This window comes from Rhinopithecus roxellana, chromosome 16 (assembly GCF_007565055.1).
Source record: "Rhinopithecus roxellana isolate Shanxi Qingling chromosome 16, ASM756505v1, whole genome shotgun sequence".
NCBI lineage: Eukaryota > Metazoa > Chordata > Mammalia > Primates > Cercopithecidae > Rhinopithecus > Rhinopithecus roxellana.
In genome coordinates, this window is record NC_044564.1 from 12797128 (window position 1) to 12819377 (window position 22250).

General features: G+C 55.8%; 4 protein-coding genes and 4 non-coding genes across 9 annotated transcripts; 2 read left to right on the forward strand and 6 right to left on the reverse strand.

Annotated features, from left to right (window-relative positions):
- Positions 1–40: 40 nt before the first annotated feature.
- Positions 41–4675, reverse strand: SURF2 (surfeit 2). The gene is made up of 6 exons (XM_010372798.2): positions 4540–4675; positions 4160–4314; positions 3297–3400; positions 1072–1251; positions 770–939; positions 41–148 (listed from the first exon to the last, which is right to left on the reverse strand). The coding sequence occupies exons 1-6, from the start codon at positions 4615–4617 to the stop codon at positions 65–67; spliced, it is 771 nt and encodes a 256-aa protein (XP_010371100.1). The 5' UTR covers positions 4618–4675; the 3' UTR covers positions 41–64.
- LOC104669726 (surfeit locus protein 1) lies at positions 4539–9658 on the forward strand. Its single transcript, XM_010372799.2, has 9 exons — positions 4539–4810; positions 4896–4947; positions 6575–6708; positions 6791–6873; positions 7570–7761; positions 8696–8768; positions 8852–9014; positions 9332–9413; positions 9492–9658. The coding sequence occupies exons 1-9, from the start codon at positions 4616–4618 to the stop codon at positions 9559–9561; spliced, it is 1044 nt and encodes a 347-aa protein (XP_010371101.2). The 5' UTR covers positions 4539–4615; the 3' UTR covers positions 9562–9658.
- A 364-nt stretch (positions 9659–10022) lies between these two features.
- Positions 10023–13897, reverse strand: RPL7A (ribosomal protein L7a). The gene is made up of 8 exons (XM_010372800.2): positions 13753–13897; positions 12978–13098; positions 12329–12478; positions 11982–12122; positions 11718–11797; positions 11305–11435; positions 10362–10431; positions 10023–10184 (listed from the first exon to the last, which is right to left on the reverse strand). The coding sequence occupies exons 1-8, from the start codon at positions 13753–13755 to the stop codon at positions 10080–10082; spliced, it is 801 nt and encodes a 266-aa protein (XP_010371102.1). The 5' UTR covers positions 13756–13897; the 3' UTR covers positions 10023–10079.
- On the reverse strand, positions 10815–10882 carry LOC115894066. The gene has a single exon (XR_004054118.1). It is a non-coding gene; the product is annotated as a small nucleolar RNA SNORD36 (small nucleolar RNA).
- Positions 11507–11579, reverse strand: LOC115894064. Its single transcript, XR_004054116.1, has one exon. It is a non-coding gene; the product is annotated as a small nucleolar RNA SNORD36 (small nucleolar RNA).
- Positions 11867–11939, reverse strand: LOC115894065. The gene has a single exon (XR_004054117.1). It is a non-coding gene; the product is annotated as a small nucleolar RNA SNORD36 (small nucleolar RNA).
- Positions 12559–12633, reverse strand: LOC115894074. Its single transcript, XR_004054124.1, has one exon. It is a non-coding gene; the product is annotated as a small nucleolar RNA SNORD24 (small nucleolar RNA).
- On the forward strand, positions 13883–21119 carry MED22 (mediator complex subunit 22). Of its 2 annotated transcripts, none has more exons than XM_030919197.1 (5): positions 13883–14057; positions 15221–15381; positions 16798–16878; positions 17717–17925; positions 20352–21119. In XM_030919197.1, the coding sequence occupies exons 2-5, from the start codon at positions 15259–15261 to the stop codon at positions 20539–20541; spliced, it is 603 nt and encodes a 200-aa protein (XP_030775057.1). In that variant the 5' UTR covers positions 13883–14057; positions 15221–15258; the 3' UTR covers positions 20542–21119. The 2 variants fall into 2 exon arrangements, with proteins under 2 accessions (XP_030775057.1, XP_010371103.1); XM_010372801.2 differs by having other exon boundaries at positions 13938–14073.
- Positions 21120–22250: the final 1131 nt, after the last annotated feature.

Sequence of the window (22250 nt, forward strand, 5' to 3'; positions counted from 1 at the left end):
GACTTGATGAGGAGTGGGGGAAATATCTGAAGGCTTTCTCGAAACTTCACGGCATGTGCTTTTATTAACCTGGCTGTTTACAGGAGCTGAAGCTCTTGGGTTTGCAGTGATGACTCTTGAACTTCTTTTTCAACGAGCCCAACTGCTTCTGTGGGATAAACAGAATTCTGATTACTGAGCCTTTCTGATCCCATGGAGAAGGGGGCCCCGGAGTGCAGGGCTTTCCCCACCCGTACAGCCTCGGAGGTGTTGGTGTCAAATACCCACAGAGGCTTTCTCCACCCCCGTTTCCTTAACAGCTGCAGGATTAGACTGCGCTCAGCAGGGCCTTAGAGGAGCATGGTGCAATGCCACACGCTAATTAGGACCTTGACCTCTTATAGCCTTGGTCCTGCTTATCTACCAAAGGCGGGGAAGTCTCTACTCCTGCCCTGATGGCGAAGGCAAAGGTGGTGGCTAGTCATCAGGTCCCTGTGCCCAGAGGTAAGGACAAACAAGCCACAGCTCATAGTCTGAGGTGGGAGGGTGTCCTCACAAACCACTGGTCTTGACCATGGTCCATGGAGCCTGGCTTCCACAAGGGGCTGGCTGGGAAGCAACGGTAGCCACTCACAGCCTTCCGCCAGCCAGCGGCCTCGGCTTCTATGGTCCTTGTGTGTTGTTGGCATGGGATTTCACTTGTGAAAAAGGTTTTCTTTTTTTAAACAAATGGAAAACCATCACTAGAGGAAGCCACTGCCACATTAACAGAGTAGAGGTGACAGCTCACCTTCCCACGCTTCTGGACCAGTCCTCGGTACACGGCTGTCTCTCTCCTGCCCTCATCAGTGACCTTCTCTCTTGGGGGCTTTGCCTTCTCATCCTCTTCATCTGTCAAAAAGTCATCAGTGCCATCCGCGTCCTCTGTGCTTCCAAGGTCCTTTCTGGTGAATAGCTCAGCTGGGAGGAACACGGATTGGCTGACGGTTATTTTAGGCTGAGTTCACCACCACCTTTGCAGGGGACGCCGCACCACAGTCTGCTCCCTGCTGACAGGAGAGGGTCAGGGAGAGGCAGGGGTCGTTCGCTTACGTGGGTACAGGTCTGTCATGCTGTCGTCACTTGGAGCTCCCCCTTCATCACTGGATGTGGGCTCCCAGAAGGCTTCCCGCGGGCTAGGCCCGTCACCGTCCATCTGGTCCTCCCTCCTCCTCCTCCGGTGCAGCAGGCAGGCAGGGACGTACTCCACCCCTTGCTTCTGACATTCTTCATCTGGGAGATAAGCCAGCACACGCTGGGCACCTCCACACCCCCCACGGTCCTCTGGGCCACAGCTAACCAATGGGGCCTGCACTCGGCCAGGGCCCCACAGCCCCACTGCCCTGGACAAAAACCAAAGCAGCTGCTGGGCGCCTCAGCTCTGTTCCAACCAGGCATGCAGGGAGGGCGGTGGGGCAGGGCTGCAACCAGGAGGCAAGAAGATGGTACAGGTCTACTGGGCCTTGACCACTTATCCCGGATCCAGCCAGGCCTAGGAAGCCATGACTAGGAGGGCACTGAGGAGGCCCAAGGCCAACTATGCCCCAGTTAGGTTGGCATGGCCTCTCAAAGGCAGCGTGGGCTGGCAGTGATGCCACCCTCTCCCCAGCAGCCTGAAGCCCTCCCTCAGCACATGGGAGGGGTCAGTGGAGGTTGGCTGCCTAGCCTTTGCTGCCCCTTAGTGGGTGAGAGGCTTCCATGGAAGGACCTCACTGGAATCACCACCGTTGTCCCCTCGTATATTAGAGGGTCTGCTGGGGCTTGCCCTCCAGTCCAGTGCAGCTCCCATCATCATCCCTCATGGGCTGCACAAGCCCTGCTGGGCCCTAGCCTAGCCTAGCCTAGATGGCGGCCCATCTCCAGGGCTCTTTCCCTCCTTGTCTCTGGCACCCACCCCCATGGCCATGCAGCAGCTTTGTCACCACCAGAACTTGAAGGCAGAGCCCCCTCACAGCCACGTTCGGACTTCTCTGGACCACTGCCTTGTAGGGACCTCAGCGCCCCAGTCCCGTCTCAGCTCCATGGTCCATCATAACCACTCTTCATGGGAACCCCGTGGCCCCCTGTAGTTAGAACCTTCCTGCCCACCCCTCGATAGCTAACATACTAGCTGGAAAAACTCCAAGCCCCAGGCTGGGAGCCTTCATGCCTGTAAGGCCTCTGCAAGGTACCCACCTTCTACTTGAGAAACCCTAGTCCTGCCTTCTCAATCCACGCTCATGCTTGGGAGGGCTAGACCGCCTCTCCGAAGACTCATCAAAAACCTGTGGATGCATCTTCCCATCCACAAGCCAACCTGAATCTGTCTGCTCCAGCCTCTGTCCATTTCCCTCCTTAGCTAGACTCCAGAAAGGCCTTCTGGTGACCCAGGACATGCCTAAGGCCAGACACTGCCCTCACGGGCTGCAGCCTACGCTCCACTCTAGCCAGGTGTCCCTGCCAAACTTCGGGTGCCTCACCAAGGTTGCTAGGGGCCTCCACGTTATCAAATACATCATTTGTCCTCATCTTCCCTTCAGTAACACGGGAGGAATTCCATCCTCTTCCTGAGGCTCAGGACCAGTCCTCTCTCCCTTCTCTAAACTCTCGCTGGGTGCTCTCAGCATGAGTGTTCCTGTTTCAAAAGCTCGATACTTCCCTAATACACACCTTTCCTAATACAGCTCAAGCTTAAAACCTTCAAAGGGACTCTGAATTCTTCCCCCAAAACCCACCGTCTTTTCCTGGATGGCCACAGTCAAGGGGCCCTCCCTTCTCAACCATGCACACTGTCCATGCAGCCACTGCAGCGCTCCTGGCCTGGCCTCCGGGCCATCCCTGCTGTGCACACTAGCCCAGCCTGTCCTTTGGAGCCTACCTCAGCTAACACATTTTTGCCTCAGACATCCATGGACCCTGGCTTCTCCCTGGGGTGCTGTTCCCCCTGATCCCACTGCTACCACATCCCTCCAGCCTCAGCCTCAAGCGAATCCCTCAGCAAGCCTCCCCAGCCCTCCTGTCTCCGCAAGCCCACCCCACATCCCTCGCCAGGTTTCTTCCACACTTTGCATCGCCACGTGCACTCACTCCCTCCCAAGCCTGCTTCTGGCTCTGCGCCTGCCTGCACTAGAAGCTGTGGGGTCAGGGGCCATCATCCCTCTCTTCATTGTGCCAAAACCAGGAATGGTGCATCAACACGGATTGCTGAAGGATGACCTGCCTTCAAGCACTCTCCATTTGGGGCAGGGCGGGCATGCACTCAGATGGCGATGCAATGATGAGGGTTCACTGGGACTTACATTTACACAGAGCTCGCTGGTACCGCCGGCCCTGGGTGTGCCTCAGCACGTGTTCTGGGCACTTGTTGATGTGCCGCAGGGTGAGTTTGCAGAACAACTGGTGCCTACAGAGCAGAGAGACCAAGTTTGTAGGGACAGTTCACAGCAAGGATTCAGACTGGTGGCTGTGTCTTGGACTCATCCCTGGACGGTCTACCGGGGACAGTGTACCATGCGGCTTGGGCATAGGGCTTTTAAAGGCTTCCAGAGCAATTCCACTCTGAAGCTGGGCGGGGAACCGCTGACCCAGGCCGACTGCTGCCTCTTAATGTTTACCGGAAAAGTAGGCATGGCAGCCTTGCTGACTGCTCCAAGATGAGTTCATGCAAGAGGACGACTCCACCTGGCCAAGTGCTCAAGGAATGGAAAGATCTCATCTCTCTTTTGACGGTTATTACCAACCCTAGTTCCCAGGTAAATCAAAGATCCCTTCTGGGGTCAAGAGGAGAACCCAACGCTGTTCACAACCTCAGGTGACAAAGCACAAGCCTCTACTCCTCTGTGAAGCAGCCACACCCCACAGGACAAACCTCAGGTTTACCGAAAAGCAAACGAGCTCACCGAGAGGCCTCGCCAGGATCGCAGGTGACTCCAGCACCCGGGCGCCCACCTGGATCCCAGGGCTCCCAACTCTGAAAGAGTGGGGGCTGCAGCACTGGCGGAGTCCTCAGGAGGAGGGAACTTTGGGGTTTACCACCCAGGACCTGTTCTCAGCCGAGCCCTCCCGGGAAGCTCCCTTAGAGGGGGCTCAGGCACCGGGGGGCACCAGCGGAGGGGCTGTCCTAATTGCCCTGGGCCTCCCCAAGCCGCCGCGGACCACCTACGGGTTCTTGGTGCTGGGCACGATGTGCGGCTCGAACTCTGCAAAGTCGAAGGCCGGAGAGGCGCGGACCAGCCGCTGGTACTTTTTGCCGCGGGTGTACACCTGGAGCTCCGGCAGGCGGCAGGGCAGCTCGTGACCAGTCAAGATGCACCTCACCTGCGGACGCATGGGCAGGCGGTCAGGAGGGCCGGGGCTCCTGCCACGCCCGCTCCCCGGTGCCCCCTCCGGCCGCGCCCCCTTCCCTCCCCTCCCCCCACCTCGCCGCGCCCTTTCTCCTGCCCTCCCCTCTCCCCTGCCCTCCCCTCTCCCCTGCCCTCCCCTCAGCCCCTCATCCCAACTGCGCCCTTCTCCGTCACTCCATTCCCCTCCCGCGCCGCGAACCTTGCGGGCGTCCGGCTGGAGCCGCAGGCTCGGGTGCTCGCGCAGGAAGGCCTGCACGTCGGCCGGCAACTCGCTCATGGCCGAGGCGCCCGCAGACCAGGCCGGCGAAAGCAGCTCCCAGAACGTGGGGCCGGGAGCGGGGCTCTGGGCGGGACTCGGCGGCGACCCGGAAGCAGATGCCTCCTGCGTCCCGGAAGAGCCCGCGGGGCCGGGTGCGATGGCGGCGGTGGCTGCACGGCAGCTGGGGCTGCGGGCGGCGGGGCTGGGACGGGTGAGCGCGAGGCGTCGGGGACAAGAGGGCGGTACAGGGCGAGGGGAGGGGTCCCGGAGCTCAGCCCGCCCGTCCGTGTCCGCAGGCCCCTGCCAGCGCCGCCTGGAGGAGCGTCCTCGGGGTCTCCCCGCGCCCAGGTGAGGGCCGCAGGCCGGGCGGTGATCTAGGCGCCTGGGCAGAGCCACCTGCTGTCTGCCCTGCGCTTTGAAGGAGTGTCGTGGGGATTGAAATGAGCCAAGTGCCGGCTGAGCGGAGGTTCCCTGGGAGTGACAAGTTCCATATTAAAATGCTGTCAGTGGAACTGTGGTCGTGTGCCGGGCATGTAGCGAGCGCTTTGTCTTCACAACAACGCGAGGGGTAGCTCCTTGGTCGTTCCTGTGTTACAGAGAAGGCTCGAGAATTACTTCCTAACGTCCCATCCAGCTAATGGGTGGCCAGCCCAGGCTGAAAGCCCAGGGCTCTGAAAGTAAAGCGCATCTAAACACTGCGGCTTACGTGTTCCTCTCAGTGTGCAGCACAGGTTATTTTGCCGTTTGTAGAGTGCTGTGCAAGCCTGCCGCAGACCTGCATTTTTTTTTTTTTTTTTTTTTTGAGACGGAGTCTCGCCCTGTTGCCCAGGCTAGAGTGCAGTGGAGCGATCTCGGCTCACTGCAAGCTCCGCCTCCCAGGTTCACGCCGTTCTCCTGCCTCAGCCTCCCGAGTCGCTGGGACTACAGGCGCCCGCCACCACGCCCGGCTAATTTTTTTTTGTATTTTTAGTAGAGACGGGGTTTCACCGTGTTAGTCAGGATGGTCTCGATTTCCTGACCTCGTGATCCGCCCGCCTCAGCCTTCCAAAGTGCTGGGATTACAGGCGTGAGCCACCGCGCCAGGCCTTTTTTTTTTTTTTCAATTAATAGTATCCGCAAGGCCCCTGGTGCTTTTCAGCGGATGGGACTCACCCTGTGAGAGCTTAAAGGCACCTTCTGTGTACGTTCTTCCATCTTTACATTTACGATGAGTTGTAAAAATGGAAAGCTGTTGAGAGAGCTCTGTGAGCCCTTACTCTGAGTTGCTATGTTTCTCTACATAACACAATAACCACTAGTGCCTGGCTAAGCTACTTAGTAACTGTAGCTGCTTATTTATTTATTTTTTTTATTTTTTGAAACAGTTTTGCTCTCGTTGCCCAGGCTGGAGTGCAGTGGAACAATCTGCTCACGGCAACCACCTCCTCCCGGGTTCAAGCGATTCTCCTGCCTCAGCCTCCCGAGTAGTTGGGATTACAGGCATGTGCCCCCATGCCAGGCTGATTTTTGTATTTTTAGTAGAGACGGGGTTTCTCCATATTGGTCAGGCTGGTCTCAAACTCCTGACCTTGTGATCCACCCACCTTGGACTCCCAAAGTGCTGGGATTACGGGCGTGAGCCACCACGCCCGGCCAACTGTAGCTGTTTATTAAATGCATTTTGAATGGATGAATGGTGCATCTTAGTGCAGTGGAATACATCTATATTCTTGAGTAAAAAGGCATGAGTTACCCAGGGTCGTGGTTGGTGGCCAAGCCAGCACTGAGCCCTAGATCTCACTCAGTTGGCAAACATACTCAGTGTGTGCCATGTCCCAGGCACCGGGTTAGGAGCTGGGCTGGATACAGGTGCTGCTAGTTGGCTCTAGGAAGCAGGTTTTGATTGGTAGTACTGGAGTCTATCTTGGAACTGGCTGCTCCAGGTATCTGTTCAAGGGCTCCTGGCCCCATGTCAGTGTTGTGAAACTTTCTCCAGGGGTGGCCTGGAGGCCAAGCAGATGTGGCAGTTCTGCAGCAGAAGCATCTGCCACAAAAGCGGAAGATGACTCCTTTCTTCAGTGGGTCCTGCTCCTCATCCCTGTGACTGCCTTTGGCTTGGGGACATGGCAGGTAAAGACTGGCATCTGGTGTGCATAACTCTGGGCCCTTGACCCTGCTGCCATCTGCTTGGGTTTATGCTCTGTCACTGTAGGTCCAACGTCGGAAGTGGAAGCTGAACCTGATTGCAGAGTTGGAGTCTAGAGTTCTGGCTGAGCCTGTCCCTCTGCCAGCAGAGTGAGTGTGTGGCTGCCCCCCAGGGCCAGTCTCACTTGAGTTCAACAGTGGAGCCCTGGCTTCTGATGGCCAGCCTGCCCCTTTTGGCGGGACTTTTAGTCACTGCCTTGACCTCAGGTGGGAGCTCTCATTATCAGTCATCCTGTTGGGTTTGCTCTGGACACGTGACTGCCCTTGTGCAGCTACCTGAGGCCACGTCCTGACATATGGAGGAAAGTCTTATTTTGCATCCTGGGTGTCACCCTTTTTTCAGGTGTAGTGAACTTATCCTCCACAGGGCCCAAGGCTCTGTGGCTGAGGACAGGGAATGTAGGTCTCACTGAGGGTGGTCTTTTGTCTGCTCTCTCCCTAGAATATGCCCTACAGAGACAGGTACATTCAACCACATTTGCCATTCAGGGTAGCAAACAGTATGCCAGATTTGGGTTGCAGGTGGGATTTTGGCCCACCTGTTTTTTAAAATTTCACTTATTCATTGAGGAGTCCAGATTTTTAGCTTCTCTTGTAAAGCTGGACTCTGGCAGTGCAGATCCCCATTCCCACATGGCACGAGGGCGACTTCCCCTTTAGAGAACATGCCCTTTGCCTTTCTCCTTTACTTGTCTGGCCCTGGTGGGCTGTGTCGTCTGCCACCCTCATTAGGGGATTCGTTTTCCAGCCAAACCTTGCTCGGCCACTGTTCTTATCTCCATGCAGCCCAATGGAACTGAAAAATATGGAGTATAGACCAGTGAAGGTCAAGGGGTGCTTTGACCACTCCAAGGAGCTGTATATGATGCCCCGGACCATGGTGGACCCTGCCCGGGAGGCCTGGGAGGCCGGCCGCATCTCCTCATCAACTCAGAGTGGGGCCTATGTGGTCACTCCCTTCCATTGCACTGACCTGGGGTGAGTAGGGTATGTGGGAGCTGGCTGTCCTGGCAGAGGCGGTCGGGGTATACTAATTTACATCACTATTTCCTTCACAATCCCTAACCTTGGTAAGACCCTGAGGAACCCAAGGTACCCAGAAGATTCAATTCCTTGCATCGTTTAAGTCCCTAATTGTGACATTGACTTAACCTTCTCAGCTGGCTCATTTATGACTGGGTAATTTCTATATGTTGACCTCTGAAGGGAAAGGAGGGATTTGTGAAACAGGGGCCCCTCCTCTGGAGAACTGTCCAGTTGCCCACACATTAGATGATGGCGGATATGAAGAGAGGCCAGTTGAAAGGAATTCAAGAGAAAGGACCTCAGCTCTACCTTGAGGGAGTGGAGGCAGGGATGGTTCCCTAGGGGGCGTTAAGAGATGGGAAGAACATTCCAGGCAAAGCAAATGATAGGTACAGGAGCACCTGTGTGATTAACTGGGGAACTGGAGGATTCACGTACAAATGAAAATACCTGGGGCTCTTGTTAACCCATGGATTCCTGTTTTAGGCCTGGGATAGGGCCCAAATGCTCATCTCCAGCAGGCTGGGGTGACAGGGTTGCTCCTCACGGCTGCCCTGGTTATGAGGGATTGGAGACAGCCATTACCACAGTTCAGGGGAGAGGTGTGGGGTCTACTCGGATGGCAGTGTTGCTCACCAGTTGCACACTGTAGTGGGTAGACCACAAGATGCAGAGAGGGGGAAAGCCGCATTTTTCAGGGAGGCTTTTACTGACCATGAAGGGGCCTCAAGAGAGGAAGACTGCCTGTGTGGCACTGCCAGGGCTCCACTAAGCCAGTCCTGTTTTAAAAGCCTTCCTTGGTGCTCTAGTTGTTCCTATGGGTGCCTGAGTGACCGTGTTTATTCAAAAACCCTCCCCACCTGACGTAGCACTTTCATTACCCTAGAACCACCATCCTGGTAAATAGAGGGTTCGTTCCCAGGAAGAAAGTGAATCCTGAAACCCGGCAGAAAGGCCAGGTAAGGGACATGGACTCTTCCTACTTTAGAGAAGGCTCTGGGAGTCCGCCAGGCTCTGTGCAGTCTCACACCTTCCTTTATAGATTGAGGGAGAAGTGGACCTCGTTGGGATGGTGAGGCTGACAGAAACCAGGCAACCTTTTGTCCCCGAGAACAATCCAGAAAGGAACCACTGGTATTACCGGGACTTGGAAGCTATGGCCAGAATCACAGGCGCAGAGCCCATCTTCATTGATGCCAACTTCCGTACGTTGTGACCAGCCCACCCCGGGACAAGTAGCTTTTGTGAATAACTGTCCTTCCTCCTAACTCTCATTGCCCAGTCACTGCCATGGCTTATGTTGTCGCATGTGTGTATGGGGGGTGGGGGGTGGGGGGTGGGGGGTAGCAACTCAGCAAAGAGGAACCTAGTCAAGCACTTAGCAGACAAGGCCGGGGGTGGACACCCAAGGTAAAGGCCATACAGGACTTCCAACTGGCCACGCAAAAATGACAGCCACTAGGAAGTAGTGCAGAGGCTGGCAGGCAGCAGAGGGTAGACTTCAAGTCTGTTGTCTCCACAGAGAGCACAGTCCCTGGAGGACCCATTGGAGGGCAAACCAGAGTTACTCTGAGGAACGAGCATCTGCAGTACATCGTGACCTGGTGAGTCCCCAGCGACCCTCTGGCTCCCTCCCCTTCAGCCCAGCAGCCTGCTAATGCCGGCTTTCTTTCAACGCCAAGGTATGGACTCTCTGCAGCTACATCATACCTGTGGTTTAAGAAATTCCTACGTGGGACACCTGGCGTGTGACAGATCAGCTGCTAAAGCCCTGTCCCTGAATAATGAAGTAAAAAGACTGCCTTTATACTGGATCATGTGGTATAAAGTTCTGGCCTTGTACCTTAAATGAGCTCATGACTGGTTGATCATAAAATCCTGGCTTGGTTTCAGTCCAAAGAACTTTCCCAAAACTTGACACACAAGTTACATCTCTAGGAAACAAAACGCCTGGTGTAAGAATGTGTAAGGGCGGGAAGGACTGGGTGCGGTGGCTCACTTGAAGTCAAGAGCTGAGACCAGCCTGGCTAATATGAATCAGCCAGCCACTTGGGATGCTGAGGCACCAGAATATCCTGAACCTGGGAGGTGAAGGTTGCTGTGAGATCACACCACTGCAACTCCAGCCTGGGTGACAATGAGGCTATCTCAAAAAAAAAGCATACTTCTTAGCCCAAATAAGATTCAATCAAAGATACTCAACAGATGCTGGCTGAAGGAAAATTTGTATTTTAATTATTTTTATGTACAGAAAACTCAACAGTGTACATTTAACCCAGCTTAGTGGCAAGTTCTTTAGCCTTTGCCTTTTCAAGCTTGGCGATACGAGCCACAGACTTGGGACCCAGGACGTTGCCGCCCCAGTGACGGCGGATCTGAAAAGACAGAAAGAGGCGGTCAGCTTGACTTGTTTTCTGATATTTTCAAGGTTATTAGTTGCGTTATTCTGTTGGACTGTTAGAAGCTGATCGTCAGAACTTCTCATAAGTTAAGCCAGCCAGTTATTTGGTAAAATGATTTGTGTATGACAATATTTTGTGTAAAGCTCTTACCTCATCGTATCTGTCGTTGTAATTGGTCCTGATAGCTTCCACCAGCTTAGCCAAAGCGCCTTTGTCTTCCCTAAAAGGCAGGAGGAAAAACAAAAGTGGGGCTTTTTTTCATCTTAGTTTCCCTTTTAGAATGCAGAAATACCTTCAGTTTTAGCTCAAGACAATTTTTTTTTTTTTTTTTTTTTTGAGACGGAGTCTCGCTCTGTCGCCCAGGCTGGAATGCAGTGGCCAGATCTCAGCTCACTGCAAGCTCCGCCTTTTGGGTTCACGCCATTCTCCTGCCTCAGCCTCCCGAGTAGCTGGGACTACAGGCGCCCGCCACCTCGCCCGGCTAGTTTTTTGTAGTTTTTAGTAGAGACGGGGTTTCACCGGGTTAGCCAGGATGGTCTCAGCCTCCCAAAGTGCTGGGATTACAGGCTTGAGCCACCGCGCCCGGCCAGCTCAAGACAATCTTTTGCCTCAGATGCAATGTTGACCACACGGTTTATTCAGGTGAAGAAATTCTTAACCATCATTGGCAAAAGTTCAGATAAAGGTTTTCATTTTTTTTTTGAGAGACAGTCTCGCTCTGTCGCCCAGGCTGGAGTGCAGTGGTTTAATCTCGGCTCACTGCAAGCTCTGCCTCCAGGGTTCATGCCATTCTCCTGCCTCAGCCTCCAAGTAGCTGGGACTACAGGTGCCTGCCACCACGCCTGGCTAATTTTTTTTTGTATTTTTTAGTAGAGATGGGGTTTCACCGTGTTAGCCAGGATGGTCTCGATCTCCTGACCTCGTGATCCACCCACCTCGGCCTCCCAAAGTGCTGGGACTACAGGCGTGAGCCACTGCATCCGGCAAACGTCATTTCTTAAACTAAAAGATTGGCCTTTAAGGCAAAAGGAAACAACTGTGAGGCATGGATTAAACGAGCCGGGGGAGGTTTGGGGCTAGGCTGTGTACTTACGAGTTCACCTGTGTGAAGGCGACAGTGGTGCAGGTCTTCCTGTGGACTAGACGACCCAGTCTGGCCTTCCCCTTGATAATGCAGTAAGGGACCCCCATTTTACGACACAGGGCAGGCAAGAAGACAACCAGCTGGAAGAAAGCATTAGCTGAAGAATATATTTTGACCAAAAGCAGTAAATTTCAGAGTTCGCTTGGTAGCAATTGCTCAGGGTTAAAAAGCTCATGGATTTGCACTTCAAGGTTGAATTCAGTGAGAGATTCACATCATTGCAAGAGCTACACATGTGCTGGATCTGTGTCAGTACCGTCCTCACCCACTTCAATCCCACCACTGACTTGGCATTAGGCCTACTCTCTCTTCCTAATACTGACACAGAAGCCCTTGGGTTAGCCATCAACAGGCAAACGCACCTCGATGGGATCCACGTCGTGTGCAATCACCACCAGCTGAGCTTTCTTGTTCTCCACCAAGGTGGTGACGGTGTTAACTCCTAGAACACACAACCACTTCGTGAGCAACCATAGGGCCTGCTCCCATCACAAGCTGCTGAGCTCAGCTGTTGGCTCAGTGTTAAAAAGCTCGGTTTTACTCTTCACAGTAATTTCAGGTGAAGAAATTCTACATCACTGCAACAGCCTGCCCCCAGTGTTCACCCTAAGGTGGGGCCTACTCACCTGCTCGAAGGACAGGTGGTCTCTTAGTGGGGACATCCCCTTTGCCAGCAGCTTTCTTCTCGGCCCGGGCCAACAGCCTCTGCTTCTTCTCTTGCTTTGTCTCTGGTCTGTACTTGTGGGCCAGCTTAAGCAGCTGAGTAGCTGGAAAAACACTCTTCAGTTTAGGCTTGCAGTCAAGGTTCTAATCCTTGTCACTTAATACAAATGCTAGACCACTGTCCTGCTATATGATGACTATAATTTAATGACAGATGCAGTTCAAGAAACCTAAGGCCATCCACCTTCATGTTCTGGATGAAGTAAGGAATCCTTGCCTGAGAACCTCTTTCCACGCCACAGAACCTCACCTGTTTGGCGGTCCAGGGCCTGGGTGAACTGGTTAATAGCAGGAGGCACTTTCAGCCGCTTATAGAGGATGGCTCTCTGCCGCTGCAACCTGATATAGCGAGGCCATTTCACAAAGCGGGTGAGGTCTCTTTTGGGCTGGATGTCCTGTCCTGAGAAGTAAAAGGTGACATCGAGTGAGGTTCAAATCCCACGTCAAGTTCACGTCTGGGGCCACCAAGAAGGGTGTTGGTGCATCAGCGATCTTGGTGGTTTAAAACGTCATCACCATCTTTCAGATAGCAAATATTCTTTTACATCATCTGCACACAAACACCTGAGAACACGACAGCACGATGCTTTCCCTCATCTAACAAGCCAAGGTGCCACCAAGTACAGCAGAATTGTTCTAGTGTCTCGCCGTGACAATGCTACTGTACTTGTTTCCGGATGGCTAAGCTGAATCCAAGGTCACTGCCCTATTGAGCTGAATGCTCACTCAGCAACTCTCAATGAAAGCAAGGAGCATGTATCATCATTGCCCCGTCTCTAAGGGACACGGGTTAAGGACTGCGACCACTTTACACCCACTAAAACCTACAAAATACGACACAACCCAATTACCATTTTCCCTTGGGAGAAACAAACCGTTTTCATTCTGCCGTTACTCACCAATGCCAAAATTCTTAGGTCTTTTCTCAAACAGGGGATTCACCACTTTCTTGGCCTCCTGCTTTTTCACGACAGCAGGGGCCGGAGCCACCTTCTTTCCCTTGGCCTTCTTTCCTTTCGGCTGGGCAAAGAGAAAACGTCAGTTAAACCGCTGCCTCCACTCGCTTCGTCCGGGGTAAGTCTCAGGCTGGCTCCTCCAAAACAAGGGGCGCCGACAACCCCCGCCTGAACTAGGCCGGCGAGCAGCGTTCTGCAGCCCCCCAGCACCACCCTTCGACAGGAGCGTCTCACATCAGCCGCACGAGCACGCAGCCCCAGGAACCCCGAGCGGTCGGAGCCCGGCTAAGCCCGAGGCCACGCTCTCTTCGCGTCGCCAACCCAGGAGACGCCCCGAACTCATGACCCCTCCGGGTCGCGGCCTCGCATGTTCTAGAAGCAACAGGGCGGGCTCAAAATTCGTCGCTCAAGACCTCTGGAGCGGCCCCCAGGAAGCCCGGGAGACGCTAAGGCTCCGGGCGCCTCGGCCCTGTCCACTCCCAGCCGCGCATTGCGGCGCTCCAGGCCCTCCTCCCCCAGCCCAGCAACACCGAGATCAACGCATCCCGCTCGCGGCCGCCCGGGGCACTAGTCCATCTCAATGTCTCCGCGCCACACCGGGTAGGGCTCTCCTAGCGCCAGGCAGAGCAGGAGGCCCTCCGCGGCCGCGCCTGGAGAAGGATGGCAGCGGATACACTGGAGACCCGGCTACAGTGCCACAAAACTACCACTCACTCACCATCTTGGGCGGCGGGAGGAGAAAGAAAGAAAAGGGAATTGTGGGTAATATGTATGCGGCCTTGGAGATCGCGAGAGTTGATACCGGCACGGGATTTCAGATTTAAAGCAACAGCACTCTTATAAATGTAAAAATCAAGGCGGGGCCGAGAGGCTGCGGCGGCGGACTAGGTTTTCCGACTGCGGCTCGGCGGGGAAGAGAGACTGCGGCTGGCGGGCCCGGCCGGGGGAGAGACGGGGGAAAGTGCGGGTCCCAGAGGCACTTGTCCACCCCGCCCCAGGCCGACCCAGCGGACGCGGCGTCTGGTGCGCGGGCGCTGGGGTGGGTATGAGGGTGTGGTGGGGAGTGGGGATGGAGGTGGGGTGGGTGTGTGGGTGGGTGCGTAGGCGCAGAGATCGGAGATCCACTTTCCTACGTGTGACTTAATTCCCCCACCCCATCAAAAATGGGCACAAACAACGCGAGTGCTTCTAGGAGTGTGCTCGGCCGTGCGCCAGGCCGCGAACCTAGGGGGCCCCGGACCCTCCCTGAGCACCGCGCGCAGAGGCCCGGCCCGAAGGCCAGGCAGGTCCAGCGCCGAGGCTGTCCAGTGCGGCTTACGGCAGAGGCCGAGAGGCGCGCGGGGCTTGAGCCCCTTGTCCCAGTGGAGGAGCCATGAGGGATGTTAAGCGAGGGAGTGGAATGACCCCCCCGCCTTGTTTTTGTGAGACGGAGTCTCCCCCTGTCGCCCAGGCTGGAGTGCAGTGGCGCGGTCTCGGCTCACTGCAACCTGTGCTTCCCGGGTTCAAGCGATTCTCTTGCCTCAGCCTCCGGAGTAGCTGGGACTACAGGCGCCCACCACCACTCCCCGCTAATTTTTGGATTTTCAGTAGAGATGCGGTTTCACTATGTTGGTCAGGCTAGTCTCAAACTGCTGACCTCAGGTGATCCCTGCCTTGGCCTCCTGTGCTGGGATTACAGGCGTGAGCCACCGCGCCCGGCCGGAATGACCACTTTTTAGGACCTCTTCTCTGCCGCGCAGAGACTGGAGGGAGCGGGGCAGCCGAAGTGGGAATGGAAGGAAAGCGTGGATGTAGGCGGTGCAGAAGGACTCCTCGGATGGGAGGGCGTGGTGAGGGTGGCGGCGGGCTAAGAAGTTATGCCAGGGGCTGGTGTTGAGCTTGCAGGCCTCTCTGGGACACTGTGGGCCTGGATATGAAGTCTGGACTGCAGCCCTGGACAGGGCTTGGAGGGCTGGCCAGGAGTTCCAGGATGAGCTTGCTCTGGCAAAGGCGAGGCCAGAGGAGAGTCCTGGAACTGGAACCCCCTGCAGTGCCTGCTGATGGACTGAGTTCATCTGTGTTTCAGTGATTGACTTTATTTGGCAGAAAGGGAATCCCCAGAAATCTGCATGTTCTGCTAAGGTTGGGGCATAGAGGGTGCCTGGGTTGACTCTGCCTGCACTCAGAGGTCTGTGCTGCACTCTAAGGTCCCAGGTCTTCCCGCTGCGCTGCCTGAGGCTCGGCCATGGCCCAGCAGAGAGCCCTGCCCCAGAGCAAGGAGACGCTGCTGCAGTCCTACAACAAGCGGCTGAAGGATGACATTAAGTCCATCATGGACAACTTCACCGAGATCATCAAGACCGCCAAGGTGGGGATGGGGGGGACCACCAAGGGGAGCAGGGTTTGGGAAGAGATGGAGACAGGAGAGGCCAGGGGCTGAGCAGTGTGAGTGAATAGTGTTCCAGGCAGGAAGCATCCAGTGCACAGGGAGCTGGTCAGTAGATACACCAAATAATGGCACGTCCTGGCAAAGCAGCGCAGGGGACTCTGGCTGGACCGCCGCAGCCCCACGTCCAGCCCTTACTAACAGTATGGGTTTGGGTGGAGATTTCACTTTTTAGTGCCTCAGTTTCTCCTGCATTGTGGGGTCCTTATGATGACCCCACAATGACCTTATGGCTGGTGAGTTTACCTGTGTAAAACAGTTACTTTGGGCACAAAGCCAGTGAGCAGGAGAAAAGCAGACTGAGGGGAGAAGGGGGGGGCCCTCCAGGCAGGTGGAGCAGTCAGCATTGGGGCCTGCAAGCCTGCTGACTGCTGCAGCTGCACTAGATTGGGCTGGATCCCTCCTGGCTGCTGCAGACCTGGCAGGCTCCATAAGCGATGATGATAAGTATGGACGCTAGCATGTACTAAGTGCTTGCCATGTGTCAAACCACGTTGTGAGGCTGTCTGTGCCTGTTCTGCTGAATCTTCATGAGGACTCTGTGAGGTGGGCACTGTTGTCCTCTTCATTTCAGGAGGAAACCCAGACCCAGGAGACTTAGTGATTTGCCCAAGGTGACTCAGCTCATAACTGGCTGAGCCCGGATTTGAACCCACAAATCTGGGTCTTAACCACTGAGGGTACCTGACACCCACCCCGAGCTGAGCCCTTGCAAGACCTGCTGGGAAGCCCTGTCCAGGTTAGCTGAATGCACTGGCTGGGCTCCTGGCCCCTCTGTTCACCATCTGAGACTCCTTGACCACACCAGTCTGTCCCAGCCTCACTTGGCCACCTATAAACCAGGGGTGCCAGGCCAGGCTTCTGTGAAAATGTCATGGGCTAATGGTGGTCAAGTGCGTGACACAGCCTGGCACCTGGGAAGTGATCAGGAAATGGTCGCTGAAAAAAAAAATACATCATCCCTTCACTCATCCAGCAGTTTACCAAATGCCAAGCAAGTGACGAGGGTTCCTACCAGACAGGGCTCCCACAGCCCAAAAAGACTGGTCCGAGATAAGCCCCCATCCCTGCATCTAGCACAGCAAGCACCGTGAGTTGCCTCCATTTGTTGCAAGGTGCCTGTTGTCTCCCATGGCCAGAACAAGAGAGGGTGGAATTGAACCTTGCCAGAGGTCTGGCTGACAGCACTCAGGTCTGTAGACAGCACCACAGACAGGTTATGGATAGTGTGGGCATCTTGGGCAGATGACAGTTACCGTAAGCTGGGCTGGGCTGGGCCGGGCCAGGGGTGCGGATGCCTTGACTGGTTTGATTCTAGGTTTTCTTGTTTGCCCCCAGATTGAGGACGAGACGCAGGTGTCACGGGCCACTCAGGGTGAACAGGACAATTACGAGATGCACGTGCGAGCCGCCAACATTGTGAGTGGCCAGGGTGGAGGGCACGGCCTGGGCTCCAGGAGCATCAGTCCCGGCTGGGGTTTCCTGGGTGGAGTGTAGGGGATTCTGGGGCTGGTCTGCTCTTCTTCCCCTGAGAAGGAGCAGAAGGAGGCAAATGTAGAGATGCTTTGGTTTCACCACTCAGCAGCTTTAAAGAATGAGGTGGGGGCAAATCATTTCTCAGGAGACTGTCCTCACGTAGGGCACTTGGAGGAGGGCTGGGCAGAGAGCCGCCCATACCCATCCTGTAGCTGTGCAGTGGCCAGGAAGAGGGCAGCCCTTCCTGCTAACTCACGAGTTCCTAAGGTCAGTTGTGAGTGAAAAGACAAATAGCCGAATGGAACTGTAGGCGCCATTGGATTCCTTCGGATCACAGGAGAAACACAGTAAGCAGATATTCCCACAGGTGCACGTCCAGGGCTCAAAATGCACGGCAAAAGGTCTCACAGGAGCTCTGCTCAGCTGGCAGCCATGTTACCCCTACCCCGGGGCAGGAGGCAAAATGGGATCATAGTTTTATCTGTGGGGTTTGAGTTTTTCATGAGCAGGATGTGCACCTGCATAATTGGACTGGAGGTCAGTCCTGCAGGAGTGGAAGCCAGAGGCTGAGGGAGGGGAGGGCCTGCCCTGCAGAACTGACATCCTAGTTTTCTCACTTAATTCTCACAAATGAACCTGTGGAGGTCAGGGGTAGAGTCTCACTTTGCAGATGAGGAGCTGAGGTTCCCAGAGAGGCCATCCCTTGCCCCACATCAGCCACCTGCAGGCAGGGCCGCTGTTACCCCTCACCCTGTGCCCGTCCTGGTTCTGATGGCCACAGGTCCGAGCCGGCGAGTCCCTGATGAAGCTGGTGTCCGACCTCAAGCAGTTCCTGATCCTCAACGACTTCCCCTCAGTGAATGATGCCATCGACCAGCGCAATCAGCAGCTGCGTGCGCTGCAGGAGGAGTGCGACCGGAAGCTCATCACGCTGCGAGACGAGATCTCCATTGACCTCTATGAGCTGGAGGAGGAGTATTACTCGTCCAGGTATAAATAGCGCTGGACTCCCCATGCAGAGCGGGAGCCCGCCTACCTGGGCCTAGCCAGCAGGCAAGGCTGCCTTCTGCTTTTTCAAATTCTTGCTGGTCTTGGCAGTGGAGCCGTGCCTGGGTTTCAGAGCAGAGCTTCTGACCAGAGCATTTGATCGACAGACAATTCACAACCATCTGCCAGGGCCCTGGGCCTTTCCCACAGTGCAGTGTGATGAAAACCACAGGACTCAATGCCAGTCGCATAGGCCAGGTCTGGAGAAGGGAGGCGCCTGGCTGTATCCCCCGCAGGGCCTCTTCCGAGAGCCTTCCTCCTCAGGCAGTGCCTTCTGGGGCTGTGCTGCTCCTGTTAGCTTCTGAATCCATATGTAGAGATTTCAGCCAAGGCTGGGCCAGCCCCTCTTGGGCAGTCAGGTCCACACCTATGTCCAGGGCACCAGGGTTACAATTCCATGTGGATGTCACCAAACCCCAGTGTGGAGGCAGGGACAGTCATAGGAGTGTGGGGGGGTGAAGCCCAGGCAGGGAATGAGGGAATGGCCTTGAAAGCCGTTGGAGCTCCAGTTTCTGACCCTCTCAGCCTCATCCACCGAGCTGGAGCCAACCTGCATGCCAGGCCTCGTGCTGGGCCCCGGGGATGCAGAAGGGTCAAAACCCATATCCTGACCCCCGTGGGGCCATGTAAGAAGCTGAAACCTTCGGCCGTTTGAGCTGGAGGGGGCTTGAGAAATCAGAGTCCACGTATCATTTACCTGGGGTAAACTTAGGCTGGAGACAGGGAGGCCCTCCACTCTGCCCCATTAGCTTAGAAAATCAAGATTCAGTACAGCAGGCGCAGTGTCTGTGTCCATCTTGTGCCTTCTCCTGGACAAACCTTCCTGGTGGTGGATTTAAAATGCCCTTTTCTGCCCAGTGGCCATGCTGGGAGCCACAGCTGTCCAGAGCCAGCATGACCTGGGACTTGGTTTCCCTGTCCTGGGCTCAGTGGCACTGCTCAGCTGCAGCAGTTCTAGAGTTTTCCAGGGCGTTCTGGGGAAATTTTGGTCCTCAGTACTCATTAACTCAGCAGATACGAGGCAGCATTTCCTCCACACTAGTGGCTGAGATGGGTCCTGGGGTGTTTCACACCCTTCTGGGTGTCTCCTTCCACAGCTGTTCGGTTTGTCTGTCTCTTTGAGGCAGCCACTGTCACTGAGGACCCCTGGACAGAGCAGCTGTGGGCCTGTAATTCAGCCTGCCTGCCTTGCCTTGGGGCAGGGAGAGAGGGAACCTGCCCACGGCCCTGCAGCAAAGCAGGGGGCAAACCCAGGACATGTGTGCCAGGCTTCCCATGCCCTCCCCCAACAGTCCCTTGGCTTCACCCAGAGGGGCTTCCAGGCCAGCCTGTGTCTCCTCCCACAGGCATGCTGTCCACACCAGCGCCCCGGGGGGGCCCTCACATAGCTCCTGTGGCAGAAGCAGTTGCTCCCTCCTCTGTACATCTCCTTTAAGCGACAAGGGCTGGGCTGAGTTTCCTCTGTCCCTTCCTGTTGGTGCCCCAAAGGGCGCTCCACTCCCCACCCCATCCCGCATGAGCTGTGCCTCCGTGCTCGCCTGCCCCCTCTCCGCTGTTCAGTTGCTCTTTCTGGCTCTGCCTATCCTCCGCTTTCCTCAGGATGCCACTCTGTGCCCAGGACGGTTCTGAGACTGAACACTGAGGGCAGGAGCAAGAGAGGAAGCCAGGGGCGAGGCAGGCCGCGGGAAAGCCAGGGCCCCTGCCTGCAGGTTAGCGCGAGGCGAGCATGGACTGTCACAGCTGCGGGCATGGGAGGGGCTAGCTGTGCTCTTCACCTGCATCCTGGCTGCCGCGAGGATTCCCTGCGTTAGAGGTGGGGGCGCCTGCTGGAGGCCACCTGGCTGATGTAGCACTACCCGGAAGTGCCAGGGCCTGTGTTCCCAGCTGTCACCCCCTTCAGGCTAAGTTTCAGGCAGCGACCGACCCAGAAAGAAGACACAGTCTCTGCCCTCCAAGAGCTCTTTGCAGTGCAGTGACATTGGGGTTTCTGCAGTCAGGGAGAAGGGAGGGCTGCCAGCCTGACAGCTTCTTGCAAGAGGAGGGGGACCAGCACCAGCTGGGAAGCATAGGCTAGGACAGGCCCACGTGGAGGCTGGGCAGGAAGGGCTTGCTAAGGTCACACAGCTGTTGGTGGTTGGGCCAGGGCAGCTTCCTCCTTTAAGAATGCTAGGGGGCCTCTCAACGCTGGCCCCCTCTCTCTGCCAGGCCTGCCGACTCAGGGGTCAGATGGAGCAGGAGTGGAGAAAGGGAAAGGCAGGTCTCGGGTGTGGTCATGTTTTCTTAACTCTGCTTCTGTCTCGCTCTCCCCTCCCTTGGCTTTCCTCTCTGCCTGCTCCTGTCTCTCCCTGGGGTTTCTGGTGGTGGAAAAGCTCAAGCCTTTGCGAAGCTAATGACCTGCCTCTGTGCGAAGCTTACGGGAGGCTGGACCTCGACACAGACTCTGCTGATGGCCTCTCGGCCCCTCTGCTGGCGTCCCCGGAGCCCAGTGCTGGCCCCCTACAGGTGGCAGCCCCTGCCCACTCTCATGCTGGTGGCCCTGGCCCCACTGAGCATGCCTGAGCCTCCGGGGCCACCCTTCGTTCTCAGGAACAAAACCTGAGGCTGCCCTCTGGATGGGATGCCGCCATAGCCTTGCTTCTCTCAGCCTAGGTTCCCATTTGGGGACTTCCTTGGGAAGCTTGTTAGCCCAGGTTGGGTCCAGCCAGGACAGTAGGGAAACAGTTGTTTCCCTAGCCATTTCCGAACAGCACATCATTCCCTGAGTCGTCATCTCTGTTTCCTGCCTTCCTGGCCGACCAGGTGAAAGGAGGTTTCCAAGCTAGGTCTGGCATGTTGGGGATCTCAGCAGTGGGGCAGGAGGGCACGTGATTTCAGGGGAGTTCTGACCTGAGCCTGTTGTCAGAGTTGAGAGAGGCTCTGAGCAGTGTTGGGCAGGCTGGGTTTCCCATTCCGAGGCCAGGGTTCCTGTGCAGAGCCCCACCCACTGGTTTTTGCCCTGAGCCACGTCTGTGCCATGGGCTGAATGCCACGACAGGTGCGTGTGACAGCGGCTGCCCACACATGTGGAAGCTAGGTGGGACTCATTCCTAATTCTGCCTTTGTAATGAGACTTGATTAAAACACCACCACCCTTTTGCGTTGCTCCTCTTTCTTCCTCATTCCTCGTCAGTTCAGGACCACCCTTGGTCTCCCAGCAGCTATCCGAGCAGCAGCTCCTCAGCTCTGCCTGGACAGCCTGGCCTGAAGTCACCCTCTCCCCATTGGCACCTGGTAGGTCCCCAGTATTCAGTGAATGGACCTGCTGCCATCATTGTACATCCAGGCACCTGTGCCTCTGCCGGCATCTCATCACTGCCACCGGAGCCGGTGCTCCTAGTGCCGATATTTCAGAGAGGAGAGAAGGGGTGAGGTGTACCCACAGCCACAGAGCTAGGAAGTGAAGTGGCAGAAATCAGAACTTGAACCTGATGGAAGTCTAGACCCAGTGTCTTTTGGTGCCAGGCTCACCTTAGAAATGTAGAAGTCACAGCACTGGGCAGGAAGTGTGAGGGGAGCACACCTGTCCCCTAACTCCCCCACCCCCAATTCCTCCACCACCATCCATGTGCTTCGTCTTCTCATGGGGAGGCCATCGTCTTCCCCGATCTGTGAATGAGGTGACAGCCCAGGATCCAGCCTTAGGGACAGGTAAGAACACAGCTGACCCGTCACCACGTGAACCAGAGAACCTCAGAGCCAAGCAGAAGGCACTAGACAGACAGGAGCCTGAGGCCTAGCCCTGACTCTGGGTCTGGCTTTTGGTGTGGCCTAGGGAAGTTGCTTCCCCTTTGAGGGATTATTTCCCCACTGATATGTGTGGTGATCTCCTGCACTATTTTAGCTGTGGAAATGCCTTGTACTTAACCACTAAGGAAGAAAAATATTACAACCAGATGGAAGCATATATGAAGGGAAAGCCCGGAAGGAACTGGCCAGACTTTGTGGTGGGATCCCACTTGTCCTGCTCCTAAAAACCTGAGCAGTAAGACCTTCTGCCGTCAGTTTTGTTTTCTGCTCGACCAGGACCATCATTCACATCAAGTCGTTTCTCCTTAGAGCCAAGCCGCTCTGCTGACCCCGTTTCCTCTCCAGCTCCTGGCCCTTGGCAGCAGAGCTCCATGGGGAAGCAGCTGATACCCGTTTGCGGTTCTCTCTTGGGCCTGCGTCGGACAGGTTTTGTCTCCATGACTCTAGCAAAACTATGCGTATTAAGGTCACCAGTGGCCTCC